General features: G+C 41.5%; 1 protein-coding gene across 1 annotated transcript; it reads right to left on the bottom strand.

Annotated features, from left to right (window-relative positions):
- Positions 1-1,419: 1,419 nt before the first annotated feature.
- On the bottom strand, positions 1,420-10,733 carry Scp2 (Sarcoplasmic calcium-binding protein 2). Its single transcript, XM_064694177.1, has 5 exons — positions 10,590-10,733; positions 5,713-5,864; positions 4,753-4,805; positions 4,004-4,123; positions 1,420-2,297 (listed from the first exon to the last, which is right to left on the bottom strand). Exons 2-5 carry the CDS (start codon positions 5,768-5,770, stop codon positions 1,974-1,976), a joined length of 555 nt encoding a protein of 184 aa, XP_064550247.1. The 5' UTR covers positions 5,771-5,864; positions 10,590-10,733; the 3' UTR covers positions 1,420-1,973.
- Between the last annotated feature and the right edge of the window lie 12,254 nt (positions 10,734-22,987).

The raw sequence follows: 22,987 nt of genomic DNA, 5'->3' as shown, positions 1-22,987 counted from the left end.
GTTGAGGAGCAACAAGTAAATACCCTTTTTTAAGTAAGCAGTTAGTTCAAATTTCCAAAGAACCGATTTTCTTGGGACTACAAGGACTTACTTCATCAAGCCCCACTAACTGTGGGCTCGACTGAGGATCAGAAACAGGACAAAATCACAATATAGTTTATGTCACGGAAGCCTCAAGAACGATTCGTTTGTTTTTTTGTTCAGAAGACAACCCTCATCCTTATGAACTGTTTTACACAGGACTTGCCAGGATCCGCAAGGTTTCAGCAAGTTTTAACCAGTTTTGTGTATACAAAGGATTTTACAAGAGATGCTTAAAGGTTCTTATTATACAATTTTCGGAATCATGAGGATAAACAGGAACATCACAGTATAATAGAATGGCAGCTGGCTGCGAGTTGAAAAAGTATATGCTTCCGCAGAACTGTTTCAAGCCAAGCAGTTTTTTAATCCCAAATACAAACGAATCGATTTTCCCGTAGGGTATTCCAAGCTAATCCCCCAAAAGCACATGCACATGGAGACACAACCGAATGCAATACTCGATGGAGCATCAGCTGCAGCTAATGCAGTTGGGGACTATATCCTTGTGCATTTTGTACAGATTTGATTCTTTGCTTTACCAGAACTTTGGTACGATTACCAAGAATACAGTAGCCACTTCGGACCCATGGCTAATTTCGTCCGGGGAGTAGCTATTTATTTATATTTATTCTAATTTACTTAAATATAACCGAATATAACAGAAATGAACACAAATGAAATGCAAGGTCTGCCGAAGGCTAAATGAAACTTTCTTAATTTGGCTGATAAGGAAAAGTTTGTTCAAGAGATTTAATTATTTTGAATCAAAGGCGAAGCGCGCGAGGATATGCTGATGCGCAGAGAGAGATAGGCAATTTGTAGCGTAACCTTCACTGACATCCACAGTGCTGTCACCTGGGGCAAAAGCTTATTCTTGCCATGTGGCAAGTCTGGGGAAAAGCAGAGCTGAAAGCTCAATGCTATAAAACTCTGTTGGCTGAGCTTTTGCCTTGCGAGCTTTTGGCGCCATTTTTAAAAAGCCAGCAAGTTAAGCTTGAAGCTGCAAGCGTCCAACCAGAAAGCTTCGGCACTTGAGTGCGCTGCCCTCCAAGCAGAAAACCACAGCAAGTTCTATACACACGCAATTGCATTAATTGCGTAGCCGCCCCATTGGAACAGTAAATCGCTGCGAAGTGCACCCAAGCTCGGCAATGCAGCACAACCGAAGGTTATTTGTGGCAGCGAACAAAATTATAATTTTCATAAATTGCCAGCCAATTGCTGATCTTATCGGGGTGCATAACCTGCGGTAGCCGTAAGGACTTAAAAGGAAGGCGTCGCCCACTGGAACAGCAACAAGTAATGGTTTTTTGGCCCATAAATTAAACGTGCAACTGCTGTAGATGTTTAGCATTTATTGTTTGTATTGGTTGAAACACTTTACATTTACATTTACATTTATATTTAAACGCCAGAGATTGGGACGATAAACTACGACTACACACACAAAAACAATTTGACAGTTTAATTGGTTTAATTTACGCATCAATAGTATTCAGCAGATTACACGAATCCTGTTCTAATTGAGCTTTGAGATATCATTTTCATATTGAGCTTGCACACACAACAATTAGTTATATACTCGTATACTATATAAGTTGAATACAAAATATAAATAATAGCTAGATGTTTTCCATTTAACTAATTAGGCTAGTAAATTAGAACATTGAATTGAGCAAAAGTTGAGTTACAGTTGACAACAACATTTAATTAACAACGTCTGAGCTTTAAGGACTGCCAACTGTTAACTGGGCTACAAATTGTCAATATTGAAATGGAATTTGAAGCCTTCTGTTGATTTAGCTTTAATTTAGAATTTAATTTCAATATTTTCTTGTTGAATATATCAATGGCAAAGACAAAATCGATCAGGAATTTCCGAACAGTAGTTAGAATGAGGTCTTGCCAAAAATAAAGTTGCCGGGCGCGTTCGCATCCTCGGCAGCAAAATACTCCTTCCACAAGGCGGCGAACTGCTCGCGAGTCACATCGCTTTGACCCTGGGCCATCTTGCCGAACGCCTCCTCGCACTCCTTCTTATCCAGGCCATAGCTGGAGCAGACCAGAGTGAACTCCGTCACATCGATGCCGCCATCGTGCGAAGCATCCTCCAAATCGAACATAAAGTTCATATACGTATTCTGCCAGTCCATTACGCTGCTGGGATCCTTGGCGTATGCGTCCCACATGTTGCACCACTCTTCCACGCTGACCTGCGAATCGAGGAATGGGAATGGCCAGGAGAGTGGGTTAAAGTGGGTTAAAAGCTTCAGATTTATGCGTAACGCCCCCAAACGCGTTGAAGAGCAAGTTGGGAGTCTACTCGCAGGTGAGTGGGGCAGATGCTCATAAAACATCATAATGGCCGGCTGGGGGGTGCTGGACAAGCTGGGGTGGGGGGGTGCTTATGCGGGCGGTAATTTATGCGACCTGCACATTATGCCCTACCGTTTATGAGCGTTTTTTGGCTTGCCAAACCAAACAACGGCAATTACCGCAACATCAGCAATCGACGCCTTGACCAAATTGAACAATCTGAGGCTCCTTGACCCGCCCGACGCACGAACTTTGACTACGGCTGGTTGGAGTGGAGCAACCGTTAATTTTGGTCAAAGAGACTCCGACCACAACAGGCCATGTTTTAATGTGGCCATAAATAAGCAAAACACTAGACAATGTGCGGTCAGCGCCATCAATTGCACTGTCAATTGACAGGCCCAAGTCCCCGCTTCCTCTTCCTCCAGTCGCAATCCCTTGACCCTTGACTAGAGCGCAACCACCCTCTAGTCGAACTAGCTGCATATTTTTTATGTTTATTGCATCTAAGTGGTGCGCGTTGCCAAATTGAAATGCCAAAAAGGCCGCACATCCTTGACCGTGTCTCTGGCCAGCTTAAGTTGTCGCAGTTCTTGTTGTTGTAGTTGTTTTGTATTGTTGGCTCGCACATGTTGTTGGCTTGAGTGTGCGTGCCTGTGTGTGTAGCTGTAAAATGAGTTAGGGCAACAACAATAAATCCAAGTCTAGCCAGCACAAAGCCAAAACTGCACAAAGGCCGCAAACAGTTGACTTCAGCTTATTTGCAGCGAACTTCGTCAAGTTCCTGGCTAAAGGCCAAAACTTTGCGGCTATCTGTGTCACAATCAAAGTGCGGCAGAGCCAGAGCCACGATGTGGGCATGGTGTAAGCACGGTGTGGGCCTCAAGCACCTGTGCTTGCCACACCACGCTTGTACTGTAAGTTGCTGCTTGTGCTGGGATAATATTTTTATTACAAACTCGACTGGCTTATACCCATGATTTAATTTGTGCAGACTCAGTCTGATTATGCCATGGGCATGGATACATTCCTGTGGCTGCATAAAGCGGTTATAAAGTTTGTCATTGTAATGAGCAGCGGCCTAGAAAACTAACTGAAGTCGTGGCCCGGAACTGCGACTGCATTGCTCAAATAATTCACAATTCAATTTCCGCCCATTGTTGTAGACGTGGAATTTGCTTACTGGCACACCCAGCCGACTCCCCCAGCCACCCTCTGGGTCCCCTGGGCACCACACAGCTGCACACTCCACACCAATAAAAAGAAAATTTATGAACATTTTTTTGTGCAGCATGCGAACGACTTTGTAATGTTTGCTGCTACATACATAAATACATATATAATCTGTGCGACTATGTGTGTGTGTGTGTGTGTGTGTGGCTGGGCCCACTTGTCAGCTGCTGTCACAATGGCATCGAGTGCAGTCCATGGATTTCAACACTTTTGCCACTGACAATAAAGCCATTCAAATGGCGAGCTCGAATCCCAAAACGAAGCACTTGACATGCAGTTGCCCTTTTTATAGTCTCCACACACGCACACACACACACACACACAAAGGTATGCACACCCACAGCGGCACTCAATCTGACTGTCAGCTCACCTGGCCATCGTTATCCTTGTCAGCCTTCGATCGCAGACCAGTCCAAATTTCCATCATGACATCGTATGTCTCCTTGTTCTTTGGCGTGTCCTTTGCCCAGCCGCGCAGCTTGCACACACGCTGCAATAGAAAAAAAAACAACAGCAGCAACAAAAATGTCAGCATAAATTGAGTTATCAGTTACGAGTTGACTAAACAAAAAGCACCAAAAATAATGTGAATTGCCAAAACCAAAAACAAAAAAAAACACACAACCCGTAAAAATACCATGCAAAATCAACAGAGCTCCAAAATGTGCCAAACCAACTTTTCAGCATGCACATTGGTTTCTATTGTTTTTCTACGCTGACATAGGGTATTCTAACATTGCCATGAAATATGTAACGCACAGAAACAGACATCTATGATGCCATAGATTAATTATCATTAGCTTTGACCCTGTCTGACTGTTTCCAGGCAAATACACTTTCTATCTTAAAAATACTTTAACAAATTTGGCCTTGACAAATGGACAAACTTTTATATCATTTATCTCCTATAGAGGCAAATTTTGATAGAAGTAAGCCGCATCATCTGCTATATGCTTGCAAGGGTATTTAATCTTCGGCGTGCCGTTCTATTGCAGGTTCTATTGCATGTATTGATTCAGCTGTTGGTCTATAAACATTCTTAGGTTTGCATATTTATCGACAGTGGCAATTGCAGTTATTCGACATTTGTTTTGGCATATTTTAACGCTCTCCACTTACCTCGATGGCCAGCTCGAAATCCTTAACGTCGATTTCGCCGCTTTGGTTCACATCTGTTGGTGCCGCGTTATTTTGGCGAATTCAAAGTTGCGCATTCATTCCGCATGAATTGCATTGTTTGCATGTTTTGTCCGGTTGTTGGTCAGTTGGTTATTTGCCAGCATGAAAAAAACGGAGAGCGGAGGACGGAAATAAACATTAATGCTAGTTAAACGGTTTTCATGGTCGCGCAGCTGGCACCTAGCTGCACTTCCTGCCTTCCATCCTGACAGATCTCCATGCCTATTTGTGCACGCCCATTCTTTGGCTGCTGGCCATTTCAGGCCAGGGCGTGTCATTTGCATTGGACAGCAGTTGCAGTTGCAACGGTGTGCAAATGGCCACTTTAAGTTGCAGTGTCAAGTATTTGGCGCTTGCGTTTTATGGCGCCAACAGCAGCAGCTGCTGCCAGACATGGCAAAAAGCCAAAAAGCCGCTAAAGCGACAGTCTACTGTTTACTACCTGACAATTAGTCATAATCGAAAAGCACTCAGACTTTGTTGCACACTCGCTTTGCATACAACAAAATGTGTTGCCTACTTTCCAGCGCCAGCCAAAGAATTTCCAGCTTACAGGCGAAAGTTTACGCAATTGTTTTAAGGGGGTTAACAATTGGCGCAGAGAAGGCAATGCACGTGAGCTTATGCAAATACATGTATATTTCAGCAAGCATTAAGTATACGCAGCGTGCAGCAAACATTTTGGCAAATTAAATTGCATAAATTGAATTGAACATTTTGAAGCTCAACTCAAAATAAGCTCTCAACGGAATTGCTAGTATGCAGCTATATATATATATATATATATTATATGAATGACAAGTGGAACATCAATTAAAAATTGTTTAGCTAGCAGATAAAAACATCAATTTCACATAAATCTATTTTACGTTCACCTTCAGCTAGAAGTCTTTAACTCACCAAAGAACACGTTGAACAGGAAAAGCAGCTTCTTCTTGCGAAAATCGGAGATAGACATGCTTGTATTTTCTTTTTTTCTGTTGTCTTTAGTTGAGAGTTTGAATTTGAGTTTGAGTTTGGGGCTCTGTTGTGATGTCTTCGCCCGGCGACAGCTGCAAGCAAACGTAAATGGAAAATTGGATAACGAAATAGTTAAAGAGAAGAGCAATAAAAAAAAAATTGCCAAATAAAACGCAGTGCAAGTGGAAAATGTCTTCAAATTTAAAGTGCACTCAATTAGGGGCGGCGTCATTTAAACGGGCGTGTCAGACAGCTAAATCTTGGCCCACTGGTGACTCGTAAAAAAAAAAAGGAATACGCCAGAGCACACAGCGGGCTGCCTCGCTGACAGGCTGCCCGCCTTTTGAGCCACCCCTTTGGTTTGGTTGATGCCAGCTAATTCAGCTAAAGGAAATAAAATAAGACTGTCTAAGGATGCACAAAGGATGCGCGCAATGCAATGCAAATGCTGCTTTTAGGGGATCTGGGTCGGTGTGCAGTAAATATGTCAGCCTTGCGTGGCTCATGGCTCATTTAACCTTCAATCAAAAGCAAACAGCCAACGAGGCCAGAGGCTGAATCAGTGCAATGCATGTCAGCAGGTTGGCATTCGGCATGCGGCATGTGGCATGAAAACCACGGCTCAACAGCTTTATCGCACATGGGCATGGTCATTGGCAGCCTGCAACAGCTCATTTCGCTTTTGTTCCCACGCCGTTAATCGCTGTGGCTGTGGGTGGGCGGCAGCTGGGCGTGGCCATGGACTGCATTCATCAACTGTTTACTTTAGTTTACGTTGGCCAAGCTACCGAATCACCTTGCAGCCGTCTGCTGTTTTATTTATCATCCCATCGCACGGCGGCGCAAGTCAAAGCAAAAGCATAATTTCACAACAAGGAAATTGCAGCCAGCATGTCAAGTGGAAGGCGCGCAATGCAATGAACATGATGACAACGACAACGACAGCGCCGCAGATGCGGATGCGGATGCGAATGCGGATTGAGTCGGTGAGGCCGAAGCCGATGGCTTCGAGCTTCTGGCTGATGGGCTGCCAGCCAAACTAGAATGACCGTAAAATAGAAAGACTGCGCAAAACTATTTTCCTTTATAATAATGCACCTTGGAATTAAATTAAATGGCTTATATCTCTGCGCCAGATGCTTGACGAAGAACAAGAAACAGTTTTGCTATGCTTTTAGAACCATTTGCAATTGCCGAGCTGTCAAGACGGTTTGTTTAGTGCTAAGCTAATATTATTATTTCAATTGGAATGAAAAGCATAAAACTCGCTGAAGTTCTCGTATTTTTATTGTTCCATAAATATTTATGAAACTTGGCTAAAGAGCTCATTACCTCGACCATATAAACTAAAGAAATGTGAGGAGATATTGAGGGAATATATAAAATGTTTAAACCTATATTGTGGTTATATTTTAAAATAACAAACAAAATGTTAAATAACTTGTGAAATTTATAAAGTTATGGAAAGTTTTTACGTAGACACATTTTAGTTTACATATCCTTTGCAAATACTATTCGATGGAAAGATGAGCTAACTATACTTTTTTGATATCTCAACCTGCTCCGCTGTGAATTAAAGAATAACATGTTTTTGAGCATGACCCTTCTATGTGATTCTCATGAATTCAAGTAAGACCTTTATGTTTTCATGCTTTGATTATAAGTGTTATCTCTACAATTTAACGCGCTCCTTTTTTATTCCTCTTTCGCTCTCCTACTCTCACTCTAAGCCACTTTCTCCTTCTTTTGAGCTTTAATGATGTGTAAATATATAAATCTGTCTCTCTACTACCAATAGATGGTAATTATAAAATTGTGTAAATAATTGTAATTTTAGGTTTTTTTCCTGGTATTAAATAATTTTTAATGGCATTTTATTTTACGAACATTTAAATAAATTATGGTCGCACTGTCATTTAGAATGTGGTTAAATAAGTATATTTACCATACACACATGCACACACACATACACACATGGAACACCTGCCAGTCGGAGCTTATTAATTGCCAACGCATGTGTCAATTATCAGATGGGTTGAGTAAATTGAGAGTACAAAAAAGAAAATTGGATTCAGTTAACTCAAAGCATTGGACAAAATAAATAAATGAAATTGAGTTTAACGCGCTTTTTATTTTAATTTGCAGCATGCATCGAATAGGTTTTCACTTTTTTCATTTTTCTCCCTTTTTTTTTTGCGCATTCATTTGCCACGTCGTGTGCATCCTGTAAGCCGCCCGAACAGATGGAATTAAGGCAAATGTGTCACCAATGGAATTGGCTTTCATTTGCATTCGAGTGCGTTATTCGAGTTGGAAATTGAAAATGAAATTTTAAGCCTTTTAATAGACCGTTGCGTATTTTATGTTCAACTGCAATTAATTATTAAATATGCACGCAAATTGAATTCGCGTTTTTCCGCGAAACATTTGCACATTACGCATACGCCACGTGGTGCGGTCGACAATACGACATCTGAACGAAATTCAACGTTGCGCTCTAATTTGTTTTGTTTCGCCTGCTGCCAATTCAAAATGTTTTCATTAATATTAACGCATTTCCGGTGCTCACTTCCACTTCCCCTTGCCCTTGCCCTTGCCTTTGCCCCTGCCCCAGCCCTTAACTGCAGCCCCATTCATTATTCGCTTATTATGTTTGGAGGTTTGTGTCAAGGCGCATTAAATGACAATATCAATACTCATGCGCCAGTGCATAAAAACCAGGCGCACCAAGCCACAAAATGTCATTGCCTGCGGTTGTGGCTTTGGCCCAGTCGATGGCAGCCCGGCTCTGGCTCATTAATTAGAGCCAGATTCAGATCCTAATAGCGGAAATACTGGTGCCAATTTTTGTTGTCATTTTTATGGCGCGCTGCCCATTAACATTTATTATCGACGCTATAATTATTTGGCCAATATAAGGCCATAAAACTTTTAATTGACATTTTGGTAGAGCCTCAAGTAAATAAACGACGTATTTGTCAAGACCATTAAAAAATGAGATTGAGCATCAATTTAAGTGTTTGCGCTGAGCTGTGTATGCCTTGGTAGGAGTTGCACAATTGCACTTATTTTAAGTTTGTATGAATTGAACTTTCGTAACTTTTGCTTTAAGTCAAGAAAACAAAGTTTTTCAGGAGTTTCGTTGACTATTGAAAATCGTATAGGTCGTTTATCACAGATTCTTATGGCTTCAAAGCAACTCGAAAATACGTCGCATTTGATGGAAAACAACTTGAGATTGGAATATTGTACAGTATTTCCAGGCATAATAACAGCTATCGAGTTTCAACTATTTTAATTTGCTTTTGATTCATTTTAATTGACAATCTACTGATCAATCAATACACACAGCGTATTTGCTCATTCAGAATGCCTACGATTCCCCGTAATTACAATTTTTTTATTATCCTAAAATGGGTCTGAGAATTATCTGAGAAATGTTTTGTCTTTAGTCTATATGTATTGAGAAAAGTATTAAATTGCCAGACCTAAATTTGTTGAACCAAATCTTGAATACTAATTTAACGTTTTTGAACTGAAACTGATTATCTTATTATTATTATTATTATTATTAAAATTAGTATTATTGATCAATTGTAAGCTCTCTTCCTTTAGAAGAACTCAATCGTCGATTGACACGATAAATATAATTGATCTTTCCAAAAATATAAATTTATATTTAACAATAAAACTATATAAAAAACTGAATATCTATTTTTAAGAAATTAGGAATATTTACAAATTGTCTGTCGAGGATATACAACTATATTAGAAATGCAGAGCAGATAGCTGTCGCGTGGTCTATTCGTAATTTTGTAGTATCAACCTTTGAGAACATATCCTATAATTTCGTTCTACTTAAGTTTGAGTGACACGCTTTACGGTCTCTTTTGCTGTACGAGTTGCTCTTTATTTTTGCTTTTTCAGATTCTGATTCCACCTACTTATCTGTGGCACAGTTACAATGGTCGCTAATTACTTTTGCGATGCCGCAAATTTGCGCAGCCAATTTAAAATAATAGACAAAGCGACTGTATTTTATCTTTTGATGCAGCCCATAGGTTGGGGGCAGGCAGCAAGTGCATTCAGCAACTGCTGCAGTTGTTGCATTGTGCGGCCCGCAGTAATTTTGTGTAATTTGCATTAATTTACATTTAATTTAGTGGGCAACAGCAGACACCAGGGAGTGCAAGAGAGAGAGAGAGAGAGAGAGAGAGAGCGGGACCGAGAAAGGGAACGAAAATGGGAGCCCGTGGCGCTGGTTTAGGCCTGCGGCGCACACGGCGCTGGCGACAGTGGTTGGCCAAGCAAACCGGGACAGGACGAGGATCCTTGAGTAGAACTGCTTGCATATAGTTCTGTGTTCTTTCTCTTTTTTTTTTTTTGTTTTGAAAACTTTTTGAGAAAACTTTGGCCGTCAACACTTTGAATGAATTCATTACAAAAGCATCGTTTCTTGCACTTGTTAAGTTTTCGCTCTTCACAATGATGGGGCGGTCTGCACAAGGGCCGCCAGGTGGGCCGCAAGCCCCTTACAAAACTGACAGCCAGGCTACTTGACTATGCTGTTGGTTTCCTGCTGGGATGGCCATGTAAGGCATCCTTGTTATGCTTCTTCTTTGAAGAACTTGTGCTCGTTACTTGGGGTTTGTTCTTGTTCTTTTGTCGGTTTTTCAAATGTATTTTCGAAATTGTGGCATTATTTTTGTAACGGAAACTCTTAACACAAATACAAATGCACTCGCACTCGCACATACAGACACACACACACACACACACAAGCTGCGGCGACAGCTAGTGTTATTGTTTCACTTTACCGTTGGTTTACTCTGATTCTGACTCTGACTGTGGCTGCGGCTGCTAATGTAGATGTCTATGTGGCCTCCACTCTGTGCTTGTCCACTCGGCAACGCGCTTCAATGTTTTGTGATGCTCGCTCGTGTCGAGCCAGCGGCTTTTATAAGCGACCAGCGCCAGCAACAGTAGCCAACAGCCAGCCATTCCATGGCATCGGCATCGGCGTCAGCGTCGGCGTCGCAGTCGCAGTCGCCTCGTTGCAGAACTTCGGCTTCCCTCGTCGTCGTCGTCGTCGTGGGTCGCTTTGGGTGCTTTTTGTCATCGCACGTTTTATCTTATCGCTGCGTTTGCGTCTGCGTCGACGCTGCGCTGCACTTGTCGCTCCTGACTGCAGCGGTGTATGCGTGTGTGTGTGTGTGCTTTTGTATGTGTGTGCAGTCTATTTTTCGGCTACCACGTGCAGTCGTACAGGACAGCATGCGGCATTTTTGGGGTCTGCTAGATATTTGGAGATTAAACACTTGCAGAAAATGGTAATTTAATTAAATTCTTTTTCATTTATTTCAAAGCAATCGATGTGATGAACTATGCAGACTTAGCCTTGGGCGTTTATTAAATAATTCTAAATTGCGTTCAAATTGTCTAATTTGTAGTTGCTATTCATACATCATGTATGTATTCTTTTGTGTGTGCTTCTTAACAGACAGATTAATCTTATCGCACAGGTGGCCAATTAGATAAGATACTCGGTTTGATTGACTGACATGTTTGAGAAGAAGTGTCCGAAACGATGAAGCTTTTGGAATTAATTTATATTTACGGCTGTATAATATAATTACAGTGAAACGATTTTCAAGGAAATGGAAATTTTCTGAAAAGAATAAATAGTAATATTTAGGTAGAGTCAGAAATTATGTTTGAACAATTCGTTAAATTGCAACGTGATTATACCCTGCCTGATTTTATTATAGTAACATTTTTAATTTTTAAATTATGATATTTTCCAGAAGCGGTCAGTTTTGAATGCAAGTCAATCGTTTTTCATAGCATATTTTATGGCTGCATTTGGCACAGTGCATGGCCAGAAATACAACAAATCAAAATGTACAAATGTTTTGGACAAATTTAAGCATGGCCTTGACACACACACACACACACACATACATACAGTCGTGCCACTTGGCAGCATAATTAAAGTTGCGGCGCATTCGCATTCGATCATATCCAAATGTAGACCACCAACCGGCTGCAGTGGCAGTCAAAGACATTTAAGCAAAACAATTTCATGCCTGGTATTCTTGCTTTTAATTATACAAGGCATACACACATACACACACACACACCCACACAAACACACAGTAGATGAGCTCATGTATGCGCTGGTAATTGTCAACTCTTGCTAAAATGTCGCTGCCAATTTATCAGCATGAAAAAGTGGCCAACAGAATAAAGCGCCCGCTGCGCAGTGGCCAAACAAAAAAAAAAAGATGACAAGAAGATTGCACAGGCTGCGCCATTTTCATGTTCCATTGCCAAAACGTTCGCTGCGGCTGCGACTGCGGCTGTTGCTGCCTATTGCGGATGACCGTTTTACCAATGTTTCGCCTAGTTTCATTTCGTTCCCATCCCAAACTCTAGTGTGTGTGTGTTTGTGTATGTGTGTGTGTGGGTGCGCGACGGTGCGTGTTAGAGTAGACAAATGTTTAAATTTGTGGTCCTTTTACCTGTTTGCATCTCAAGTGGCCATATGAGTGCAGCTATAACAGCTTCTCCCTCTTCTGCAGGCGCCTGCTACCTTGGCAAAAGGAAACGGATGTCGACATTGACACACTTTCAGATTAACATGGCCCAGGCCCAGGCCCAGTCCCAGGCCAGATGTTAAATGGCAGCAAGCCTTGCACAGTTTTTGCTTTTTCGTTCTGGTTGTTGTTGTCAGCGTTTAGCTGTCCACCTATTTCGTGTTGTTGTTGCCTCTCGCTGTTGCTTGGGGCATAAATGAGCGGCCACTAAACGGTGGCCCGAAAAAAAAAATAGTAAGAAAAAAGGAAACAAGAAAACAAGATGGCAGCAGTCAGTTAGCTTCGGGGTCTCCATAGCATACACATGTATGCTCACTGGCAGCACACATGTGTGCTTGGCACGGCAACGGCACGTTATTTGCTGGCTATCCGCACCTGCACACACTTTTCTCATGCTCTTCGCGTTGCACGCTTTTGTGCGGCCTTCCGTGCCAGCCGCACACTCGCTCTTGGCGCTCGGCAATGGCAACTTGATTAGACCAACATGAAATTAAGTAATTTCGCCGTATTGTTTAGTGTTGCTTCAGCGGCAACAACAATGGCCGAGGAAACAAAACAATAACAAGCGCTGGCCAAAAGAGCTGCACAAAAGAATAGACCAAGAAAAGAACGAATATAATGAAAGTCTCGAGTAGTGAGGGGTGAGAAACCAGGCAGGAACTGACATTGTTATAAGGCTGCAAAAGAGATCAGCGACATACTGATATGATATTGGCAGAAAATAAAAACTCTTAATATCCTTGAAAGCTTTTTAAGCAGAGTACATCCTGAATTAAATCCAAGCTGACAATATAGCGTAAAGCAGCTGATCCGCGAGGATCAGGGCTCAAATCCGATTCTACTTCATGGTTATAGTAAAGCAAAGTAATAACAAAATAATATAAAATAAAAAGTAGTATTAATAAATTTAATTATTATTATTAAATGCGAAAACTAAATGTCCAACAGTGGCAAATTTCATGTGCATTTCATTACGGTTTTACATACACTTAGCTTTAACAATGTAGTTGGAAAAAACAAAAACAATTTTCGCAAAAATTCATTACGGAAGTATCCAAATGCATTTGTCTGCAATTTGGCACAAATCAGATTAGGCAACACTCTCTGCCCGAAAACCATTTAAACACACACTTGTATTACAAATTCCGCTCATATAAATGCATGATGTGCGCTACACGAAAGAGCCTGCGCCCTCGGCTCCTCCTCCTCCTCCTCCCCCCGCAATATATGTGCCACGCGGGGGTATGCGTGTTAAGCTTGAGTCACAGCGTCAGGTGCAACGGCGGTTGGAACATTGCAAATTGCGCTGCGCAGCCGACCACCCCCGGCGCAGGGCTTCCACCGATTGGCAGGAGCAACCGCTAGTGCTGTGTGGCTGTGGAATGCCCGCATGGCATCCTCTGGCGCGGAATTAAATCAGCTGTCCCTAAAAGTATGCAAGCTCGTCATGCATCGCTGAGGCGGTGAAATGGGGGCGTGGCGTGCCGCTTGGCGTGGCGCCTTGTGCTTGTGTAATTTACTGTTATTTTTTAAGCACTTTTCCTTTATGCGCTCACGCCAGCAACAGCAAAAGCACAATGGGAGCATCCAGATAGCAGAGCAAACAATTGTATTGTTTGTTTCATTTGGAAATTTTTTGTTTGTTCGTTTGGTTTTGTTTTTTTGGAAACATACCCATCCAGAGGTATTTTATTTGTTTGCACTGCAAGTGTAAAGGCAAAAGAGAAAGTGAAAGATTGTTATATCCTTAAATTATAAATTTAAGGTGTTTACTTAAGATCTAAAGTTATTGCTAAAGTTATTCAATAGCCCATGAGAAGATATTTTCTACAAAGAGGCATATTTTACACCTCTTTAAATAATATATTAGTCTTTAAACAGGAACTAGTGCGTAGAAATATCTATCCGAGAAAAAGTCGTACCGTTTTCATACTCACACTACTCACACTAAAGCTGTGATTAGTATTTGGATTCTATTCCAGCCGTAAGATTAGCTAAGTTCATGAGAAGCCATGTTCTACAAAGAGTTTATTTAGACTTTCTCTACAATTAAGTTTCATATTCTTTTTATTACACCTCTGTAAAAGAGCATAATTGGCTTTAAGGAGGAACTAGTAGCTTAGGTAAATATCTCTCTACACTTTCTACACTTTCTGCTATAGGGCATCTCGTAGTCAGCCTAGAAACAACATCGATTTCATCGTTGAATCACGTGAGAAATTACACATGTCCTGCAATGTAAGCTTGTCACTGCCACTGTGTGTGTGTGTCTGTGTATATGTGTGTGTGTGTCTGTGTAACTGTGACTTTTGGCTTTGTTTAACCAAGTTGTGCGCTGGCAGATTTATGTTTGGCCAAAATAAATTTGGCTTGTGTCGTTTTAGCAGGCCAAATTGATGAGCCGGGATTTGTGCTAGTCGCCGGCATTGCACTTAAATTAATTTTTTCATTTGCCCCATGCGCTTGTGTAATTATTTTCACGTGTTTACGAGGGCCACTCGGTATTATAAAATTCCAGCCCACACAAATAGATCGGATGTGTACATACATATCTTGCATAACTTTTGGCACAATAAACGAATTTTAATTTGCAGCCATTGCAGCCGCATCGCCCAACCACCCACAGCTCCACCCTCTCACCCAAATTGCGGAGCTGACCTTCATTGGGAAAACATAACGTTGGCATCTAAAAATGCAAGCGAAACGCTAATCCCATCTAAACAAATCCATTCAAGATCGAAGCTGGTAATACTCTAAATTACTTGGAGCACCAAAACTAAACACAAGTCAATTTATACAGGAAACAATTTTTCTTGACTGATTGACCGACTGACCTAGCAAAGGCTAGGAAGCTGATGCATCCTTTCCTTTTCAAAAATGAGCACTAAGACGAGCTCTTGGAAAGCTCGACCAAAAGTTGGATGTAACTTAGGACAAAGTTTGTTTGGAAAACAATTTACTGCGACGCTATCAAATTCGTGTGCTTTGCCCAGGTGATTGAAGGCTGGTTTAGCATGAAAAACACAAACCAGTAATAAAGGATACGCCAGCTAACAACGTTAGCTGCTCATAACTGAATAAATGCACCACTGGAACACCGACAGCTAAGAGGATTGTGTTCAATATCTAGGCAGCCGTGGCAAACACGAATGCTATTTTATTTCGCAGCAATTTAGTTACTGCATACAAAGCAAGTAGTGTCCTGTTGCCAGGTAATTGTATTACTACGCTATAATTTAATCGGCTCTGACAAAATGTTCGCTAAACTCAGAATGCAATCTCGCTGCACTTAATGACTGTCCGTTAATTTGGCAAAAGCATAGGAATATTCCAAAATTGTATGTTTAACGAGGCGCACTCAGTAATAATAGGCCTAGGTTAGTATACATGCGTTTATATATTCATATATATGTAACTGACGAGCTGCCTGAAAATTGTGCTAAAAATAATTTAAAAACGTTTGTATAAAAATTATTTTTCTTTCTTGTTGTTTGTTCTCTTACCTTATTTCACGATATGAGGTGGAGCTATTCCCCCGCTACGCTGCAAATTGCGTAATTTTCAATATCGCCCTACTATGCGCTTCCCATGAATTCGAGTATGACACAGTTTTTATTGATTAAGTGTCATATTAACAAACTGTATTTGACAATCTAAAAAGCTTTATTTACACCCTCCACTCAATGTATTTCATATTGTATGCACCTTTTTCTCTTTCGCTTATTCCCGCAAAGAAGTGTACATATAAGGTATGTCTCCCACCCCCTTCTAATAGATGATTATAAGACAATCGAACGTGCGTTTTCAAATTGTAATTGGTAAGAATATATTTAAAGATAAGTCAGACCTGAGATTATATCCGATATAGCAGTTACCAGAAAAAAGGCTCAGGGATATGTACAAAATTAAAAGAATATATATTAAGTATAAAGTTGCAGCCAAATTGAAATGAAAGCCAATGTCCACTGCCAACAGGATAGAGGATAGAGTATTAACAAGCTTAGGGTATTTGTTAGATGGAGGCCAAACATGCAACACATATGCAAAATAAATATTAGACTAACGGACGGCATCATAACAATTATTGCGCCGCCGGCCCTATTTAGCCACAAGCCAATGCAGGCTCAAGCCCCGAGCGGGTGGCTGAAATGGCAGCGGCGGAAACCCAAAAATTTCCATTGATTTTGGCAACCGCTACGACAACGGAAGCCATGAAAAAGGCAACATCAGCAGCCTGCTGAGGGCTGTTGGCAGGCGGCAATGGCCCAAATGGTTGTGCCTGGGTCAGTCCAGACAGCTTGCCAGCCGACTTGGCAGGCTAATTTATCTCTTGGCCGACCCCGTTGGGCCAGCACACAGACATGGGGTCTGTGGGTACTTCAGCCAAGTGGCAAGCATTCGTGTGTGTGTGCGGGGTCTAGGCTAAGGTTATGACATGTAAAAAGCCATGTGCACAAATTCGCTTGATAGAAAAACACCCATACAACAGCATTCAACAAAGCTCGCAGTTGGTGTTTTGCAATTGCCGCATTTGTATCTTACAGATACAGATACGTAGCACGGCAACTGCGGCACTTTTTGCAAATGCTTTGCCGATAAGCAACGCCAAGACAAAATGTTTGCCAAAAACCTTAAAAGAAAGAGATATGCAAAGCTATGACATGATAGCCCACACGCTTATCAAACAAAGACGTCAGCAAACGCGTCAGTCGTCGACGACTGTCGTCATCAAATTCGCATTGGGTGCAGAAGTAAGGCCCAGGCGATTTGTCATTTCACAAATATATATTTATATGGCAAATTGTATTTAATTTAGAGCTGACATTCGACTGGCCTCCAGTCGAATTGTAAGCACTTTCGTAAGTCAAATCAAATGCAATTCATGTGTAATTGTAATTATGCATCTGCGTCTTGACATCTGGGCGGCTATCTAGCTCACAGAAAAACTACACTCAGAGAAAAACTAAGTAGGGATGAAAAAAGCTTCATAAATTGAAACTTTTAATTTTATGTTAAGACATGAAATGATTAAATATATATTATTTATTTCAAATATATGTACAAGGGATCACTTTGGTAAAGGTACTCGTTATAAATCAGCTAGCTTCCAGCTAAATGTTACCAGGTGTATAGATTTCGGCTATACAATAGACTATCTCTCTAACCTGGATTTAGAGCCCGGACTTCACTAAGCCATCTCATCTACCATATTTCTTAATAAAACTTTCTTCAAATTCAGTTGCCCGAAAATGGCCATGCTAAGATATATGTATGTACTTAGTATAAATAGATATGGTATCTGGTATTTTGGCAGCATCTTAGTGGCTGCTTTGCTCTGCTCTTTATTTATTTAAGCTCGAGTGGGGTAATAACGTTTGTAAGGCGCGTGGCGTGAGAATTTTTGTTGTTTTCTTTTTATGTTTAATTTTTGCCTGCACTGCGGCAAACAAAAGACAGCGCAGCACAAACAACAGCAGCAGCAGCAGCAACAATGGTGCTGAACGTGCTTCATGACATAATTTAGCCACTTAATTTTTACTTGACTTTGATTAGACAATCACCGCAAGGGGCTGAACCATCACCTGCGGCTGTGGCTCTCTGGCAAACTGGCGCGATTTGTCAGCGACTTTACTGCTGCAAGCGGGTTCAATCGAGTTCGAAACATTTAAAACTATTGAAAGGAAGCAAAAGCAAAAGCACACCACTTACACACACACACACACACACGCACACTAAGAAACCAGTCTAGGGTATTTGTGGGTACATAAATGCATAAATGCAGTTGCATTGCCGAGTAATTTCCCATGCCGCCATGTGGAAACCGCAAGTTTTGCGCCACATAAAACAAGCAGAAACAACAACAACAAAAAACAAGTAAGAGTGCACTTATCGAGATTGCTTGACTATCAGATACCCTGTAACCCGCAGTGAGCTGCTGTGACACACATTTGTTCTCTCTTGTCGATGTGGATGTCCTTCTTTTTTCCTGGGATTCCCATCATGGTCTAGGCATTCTTTAAATAATGATCAATTGTTGTAAATCATGACATCCAAATGCATTTATTTACCAAAGCGAAAGACAAAACCTTAAAAAGGTCACATTTTCTTTAATCATAATAAATACGAGGCGAGCGTTGAGCTGCGTTTGAGAGATAATGAAAAGCCAATATACCCATTGTTTCCCATTTTGTATTAGTTCGGCATATAAATAACAAACAACTACAAAAAAATGAAGTAACATATAAAAATAAACATGCACCACAATTTCTAAGCAATTTGGTAAACGCTAATTGCTACTTATTAATAAAAAACACTTTACAGCTCTCGACGGCAATATCGGAACTACTGCTGCTGAGCGGCTGAGTGGCTGAGTTGCTGGTGTTGCTGCAATGTAAAGTCCCCTGGGTGGGCACTACCTGTAATACCTGTGCCCAGTTGTGGACACGCGATACTTAGCAGAACGTGCGAATGGCCAATCAAATCCTGACATTTCAAGTCCCGCTTTCAGCTTAACCAACTCAAATTTTCACCAAGCCCCAACAAATGCGAAGAAAATAACAAAAATTAGCTAAAAATGCAAAAGATAGCCTTGAAATACCCAATGTTAAAGTCAAATTTATCGCATTTCATGTAAATAATTTTTGCGGTTGGTTGTAACGAAACACGCGCCTGGCTTAAACAAATACGAGTGTGAAGTAAATGGTAAATAAATGATTCAAACAAAAACAATAATAAAAGAAATCCTAAGTGCCTTTGTTCAATTCATCGAAGCTTAAATGCTCTTGTCATATTATTCAAATTTCTTATAGTATTTTTTATTAATTATTCAGAACTTAATGAGCTTGTTGAAAGAAAATATTGGAAGGGAGTTTATAGATCTATGCAAATACTCTAAACAGAACTTAGCCTGCATACATTTCCATGTAAAATATTATATATTCGGGCTTACGCTAATAATTCGAATTATACATTCATTTTTATCAATTTTGCCGTTTAGCTTGCAGTCAAATGCAATTTTTTTCGAATTGTTTTTTGGAAGCAGCTGCAACAAACTTTAAATGTTTTCTTTTTTTTTATGTTTTTTACGGACTTGTGCAAATTGTGTACAAACATTTTTGTAAGCTAAACAAAATATTTCGCGCCGGTCTGCACGCGGCGCATGTGGCATGCAACGTTGGCGCTGGCATTCCCCCCATTGCCATTGCCACTGCCACTGTCAGCGCCAGCAGCCGCAACCTCGCAGCAGCGGCGACAACAAACACACTGCAGCAACTTGGAGATACAGGAAACAGCAGCAGCAGCAGTAAAAAGACAGAGATAGCAACTTTTAATCGTGAGCGCCAGCAAATAGTATAACCTAAACAACAACAATAACAACAGCAGCAACAGCAACAGCAGCAGCAGCAGCAGCAGCATCTGGCTAACCACTTGAAGCACTTTCGTTTTCATGTGAGGCAACGGCAAAGTCTGCGCGTCAGCCGCATGGAAAGCGCCCGCTGCCATTTGGTAATGTAATGCGCGCATCTTAAAGATACGCTTCGATATTAACTGTTGTTGCTGTTGTTGCTGCTGCTGCTGCTGCTGCGTGGCATGCAAATGCGAGAGTGGCTCTGCCTAATGTCGATCAGCTGTGGGGCTGCTGTCGACGCCCGCTTCGCTATTTGTCCGATTTTGTCGGGTTTAAGAAACTCTCTCGCTGCATCCGCTGCCGATCAGCTGGCCACATGTTGCTATGATGCAATTGCAATTGAATAACAGCAACCACAGTGCAGTGAAATTGCAGCCCAATGCGCCACTCTTGCCGTTGCCTGTGCTGCATTCAAGGTCTCGATCCACGATTTCTCCCAACGCCAACGCAAAGATTTACGTGCTCATTTGGTTTAGCTTGACTAATTTGGCTGCTGCTGCTGCTGCTGCTGAGTCCAAGTGACCCGCAACGCTTCCGTTGATTGTCGCCGCACGGTGTTTGCGTAAAATTTCATTTGATTTTTTCTTGGTATTATTTCCATTAAATTTATACAAAATTAATTTCGGTTTTTGCAACGCCGTGAAAGTTCAAATCACTCGATTTAGCCCCGGCATTAGCCTTAACTAGGCACGTGAACAGTAGGCTACATAAATCTGCGCCGATTGTGCAAGCTATTTTCTGATTTTGATTAACGTTCATCATCGACAAACAAACAAGCAAACATCAACAAATTGCTGGCTCCCAAGGCGGCGGTTAATTGTACAACAGCAGCAGCGACAGCAGCACAATGGCAACATGCCACAGGCAGCGGCAATGACAACGCCCACAACAACAAATTGACAGGCTGGCTGCTCAACAGCGTCTTAACTGGGCTTAAATGATCAATTGGCTGCGTAAACAGACCAAAGTTTTTGTTATTGCTGTTGCCGATGCGGCCGCTGATGCTGCTGTTGCTGCTGCTGTTGCATTAACAACTTCCCCATTGCAGAGTGCCCCATGGCTATGTGTGTGTGTGTGTGTTGTCGCTGCTGTTGCAGCAGCAACATGACTTATGAGTTTGTGCATCAACGCGGAATTCAAAACGGGCGCGGGTCCGGATGCTAGCCCGGGCGGACGTACTGCCCGTAGAGTCAGCTGCTGCTGCTGCTGCTGCTGCTGCTGTTGCTGCTGCTGGATGTAATGAAAACGAAAGTAACTCGCAGCAACACTCAGCTGCACTCGCATACACTCACTCACTCACTCACTCACTCGCTCGGGCGCATTCAGTCGCTTGGCCTGTTGGGCCAACATCATTCACACTGATCCACCGCGTTGTACCGAGCAGCTAGCTGCTTTATTTATAAAGTTGTTTGTTCTAAAGGTAATTGTCATAAATATCATAGCATTGCCAGCCTTATAAATAATTTCTGTACCGAGTAAATGTTTCACTTAAATACCGTAATTAACATGTTTCAGTTTGGCCAATTAATGGGTACTTGTTAACTGCCGCGCCAGGAATACCCGAGAAATACTGGACGTATACGTAACGTTGGCGTTTTCCGCATGCAAACGCTCGACTAGGCGCATTGACCCAACAAGCCAATTAACTTTAATATAGGAGTCTGAATCAAGTTCATATTTATCTGTAATTAATAGAGCACTTAGATGGCGTAGATACACGTGCTGGTACTGTGTACTTATTGTGATTTACAATGTATTATAATTGTAAATTAGTTAATCGGTAGAAAAAAAGTCTTATTAAAATTGTGATTAAATTGTGTTTAAACGAGAAATTCTTGAGATTTTGCATAAGCTCAGATTTGTTTACAGTTTAACAATGATTCAATGACATTTCGAACACGATCCACATTATAAGACATGTTAACGCTGTCTATAGCTATTTGTGTATATTTTGACATCTTTCAAGAATACCTAAGGCTCTATATATATATATATATTTATATATATTATTCTACCGTATAGTTAAACTCATTTATAAATAAAATTTACATACTAATACTTATCAAGCTGGGTTACGTTCATAAACTTGACATTAAGCGATTTGCACAGTAGTCGTATAATTATAGCAATAGATCACGTATAAATTATGAAGCAATAGATCAAACAATATAATTGCTGTTGTCAGCTGCACGTTTACCATAATTTTAATGCTGATTAGATTTGGAATATATATTAATCAATGGATTGTTATTGCAGCGCTATATTTTCTGTATTTATTGAGCATGATTCGCAGGTGAATGATAAGCCAATGTTGAGGCAAGCCTAACTTACCCTTTTTACTACCTCTTCAATCCCAAGCAAGCGAGTGTCAGCGTCATCAATGTGGATGTTGTTGTTTTTGTTGTGTTTGTTGTTTGATGTTGTTGTTGGCTTTTAGCTGCTCTTTTGCCCGCCTAGCGCTGTCTTTTCACTTTCGTTGACGACGCTTTGTTATTATTATTATTGCTGCTGCTGCTGCTGCTGTTGCTGTTGGAACTGGCCGCGGACGCGGCGGGGCATGCAACACTATCCTCAGTCAAATGTCGACGCCGACTGCGCAGCATCGCTGTAACCGAAACGGTAAATGTTTGTTGGCAAACCTGGGCAGCGCACAGTTGCATTTTGGCGCTCGTCGCTAACGATTCGCATGAGCCGCATTAACCAACCACGAGCCCAACTTCCAAGCTGTAAACCAAAAAAACAGCCCGAAACTCAGCCAAACGCGGCGCCTGCGCTGTTGTCGAAAACGAAACCGAAACCGTTAATATAGCCCGCCCCGGGGCCACCCAGCATCAGCGGGCACAACGACATTATATAACCGTGGGCACGGGCCCCCAGTTTTCAGTTTCAGTTCGAGTTAATTTTGAGTTATTCTGCCATATTTTGCGGCTCGGACACCGCCGGTAACGCCCACATTTGGCTAATTAATGCGCAGCGCGAGAAAAGAAAACCAAAGTGTAGCTGGGAAAATCACGTAAATTATAATATTTATGGCATAAAAAGGTCTTGAGACGCGAATGCGTGTTATTAAAGAAGTCAGCCGGGGCCAGAGTCACCAGAGTTTAACGCGGCGGCAGCTCATTTGACTGCGAGCGTGAAAGTGAAAAGCAGCCGTAACAGTAACAATAGTCGCAACAGCATCAGCATCAGCAGGATACCGCTACTGGCAACT

The sequence above is a fragment of the Drosophila montana genome, unplaced genomic scaffold (genome assembly GCF_035044405.1).
Source record: "Drosophila montana isolate Dmon_TW-CO22-7 unplaced genomic scaffold, ASM3504440v1 contig_3733_1, whole genome shotgun sequence".
NCBI lineage: Eukaryota > Metazoa > Arthropoda > Insecta > Diptera > Drosophilidae > Drosophila > Drosophila montana.
The sequence above is the reverse complement of the archived record's forward strand: the minus strand, read 5'-3'. Positions and strand labels throughout refer to the sequence as shown.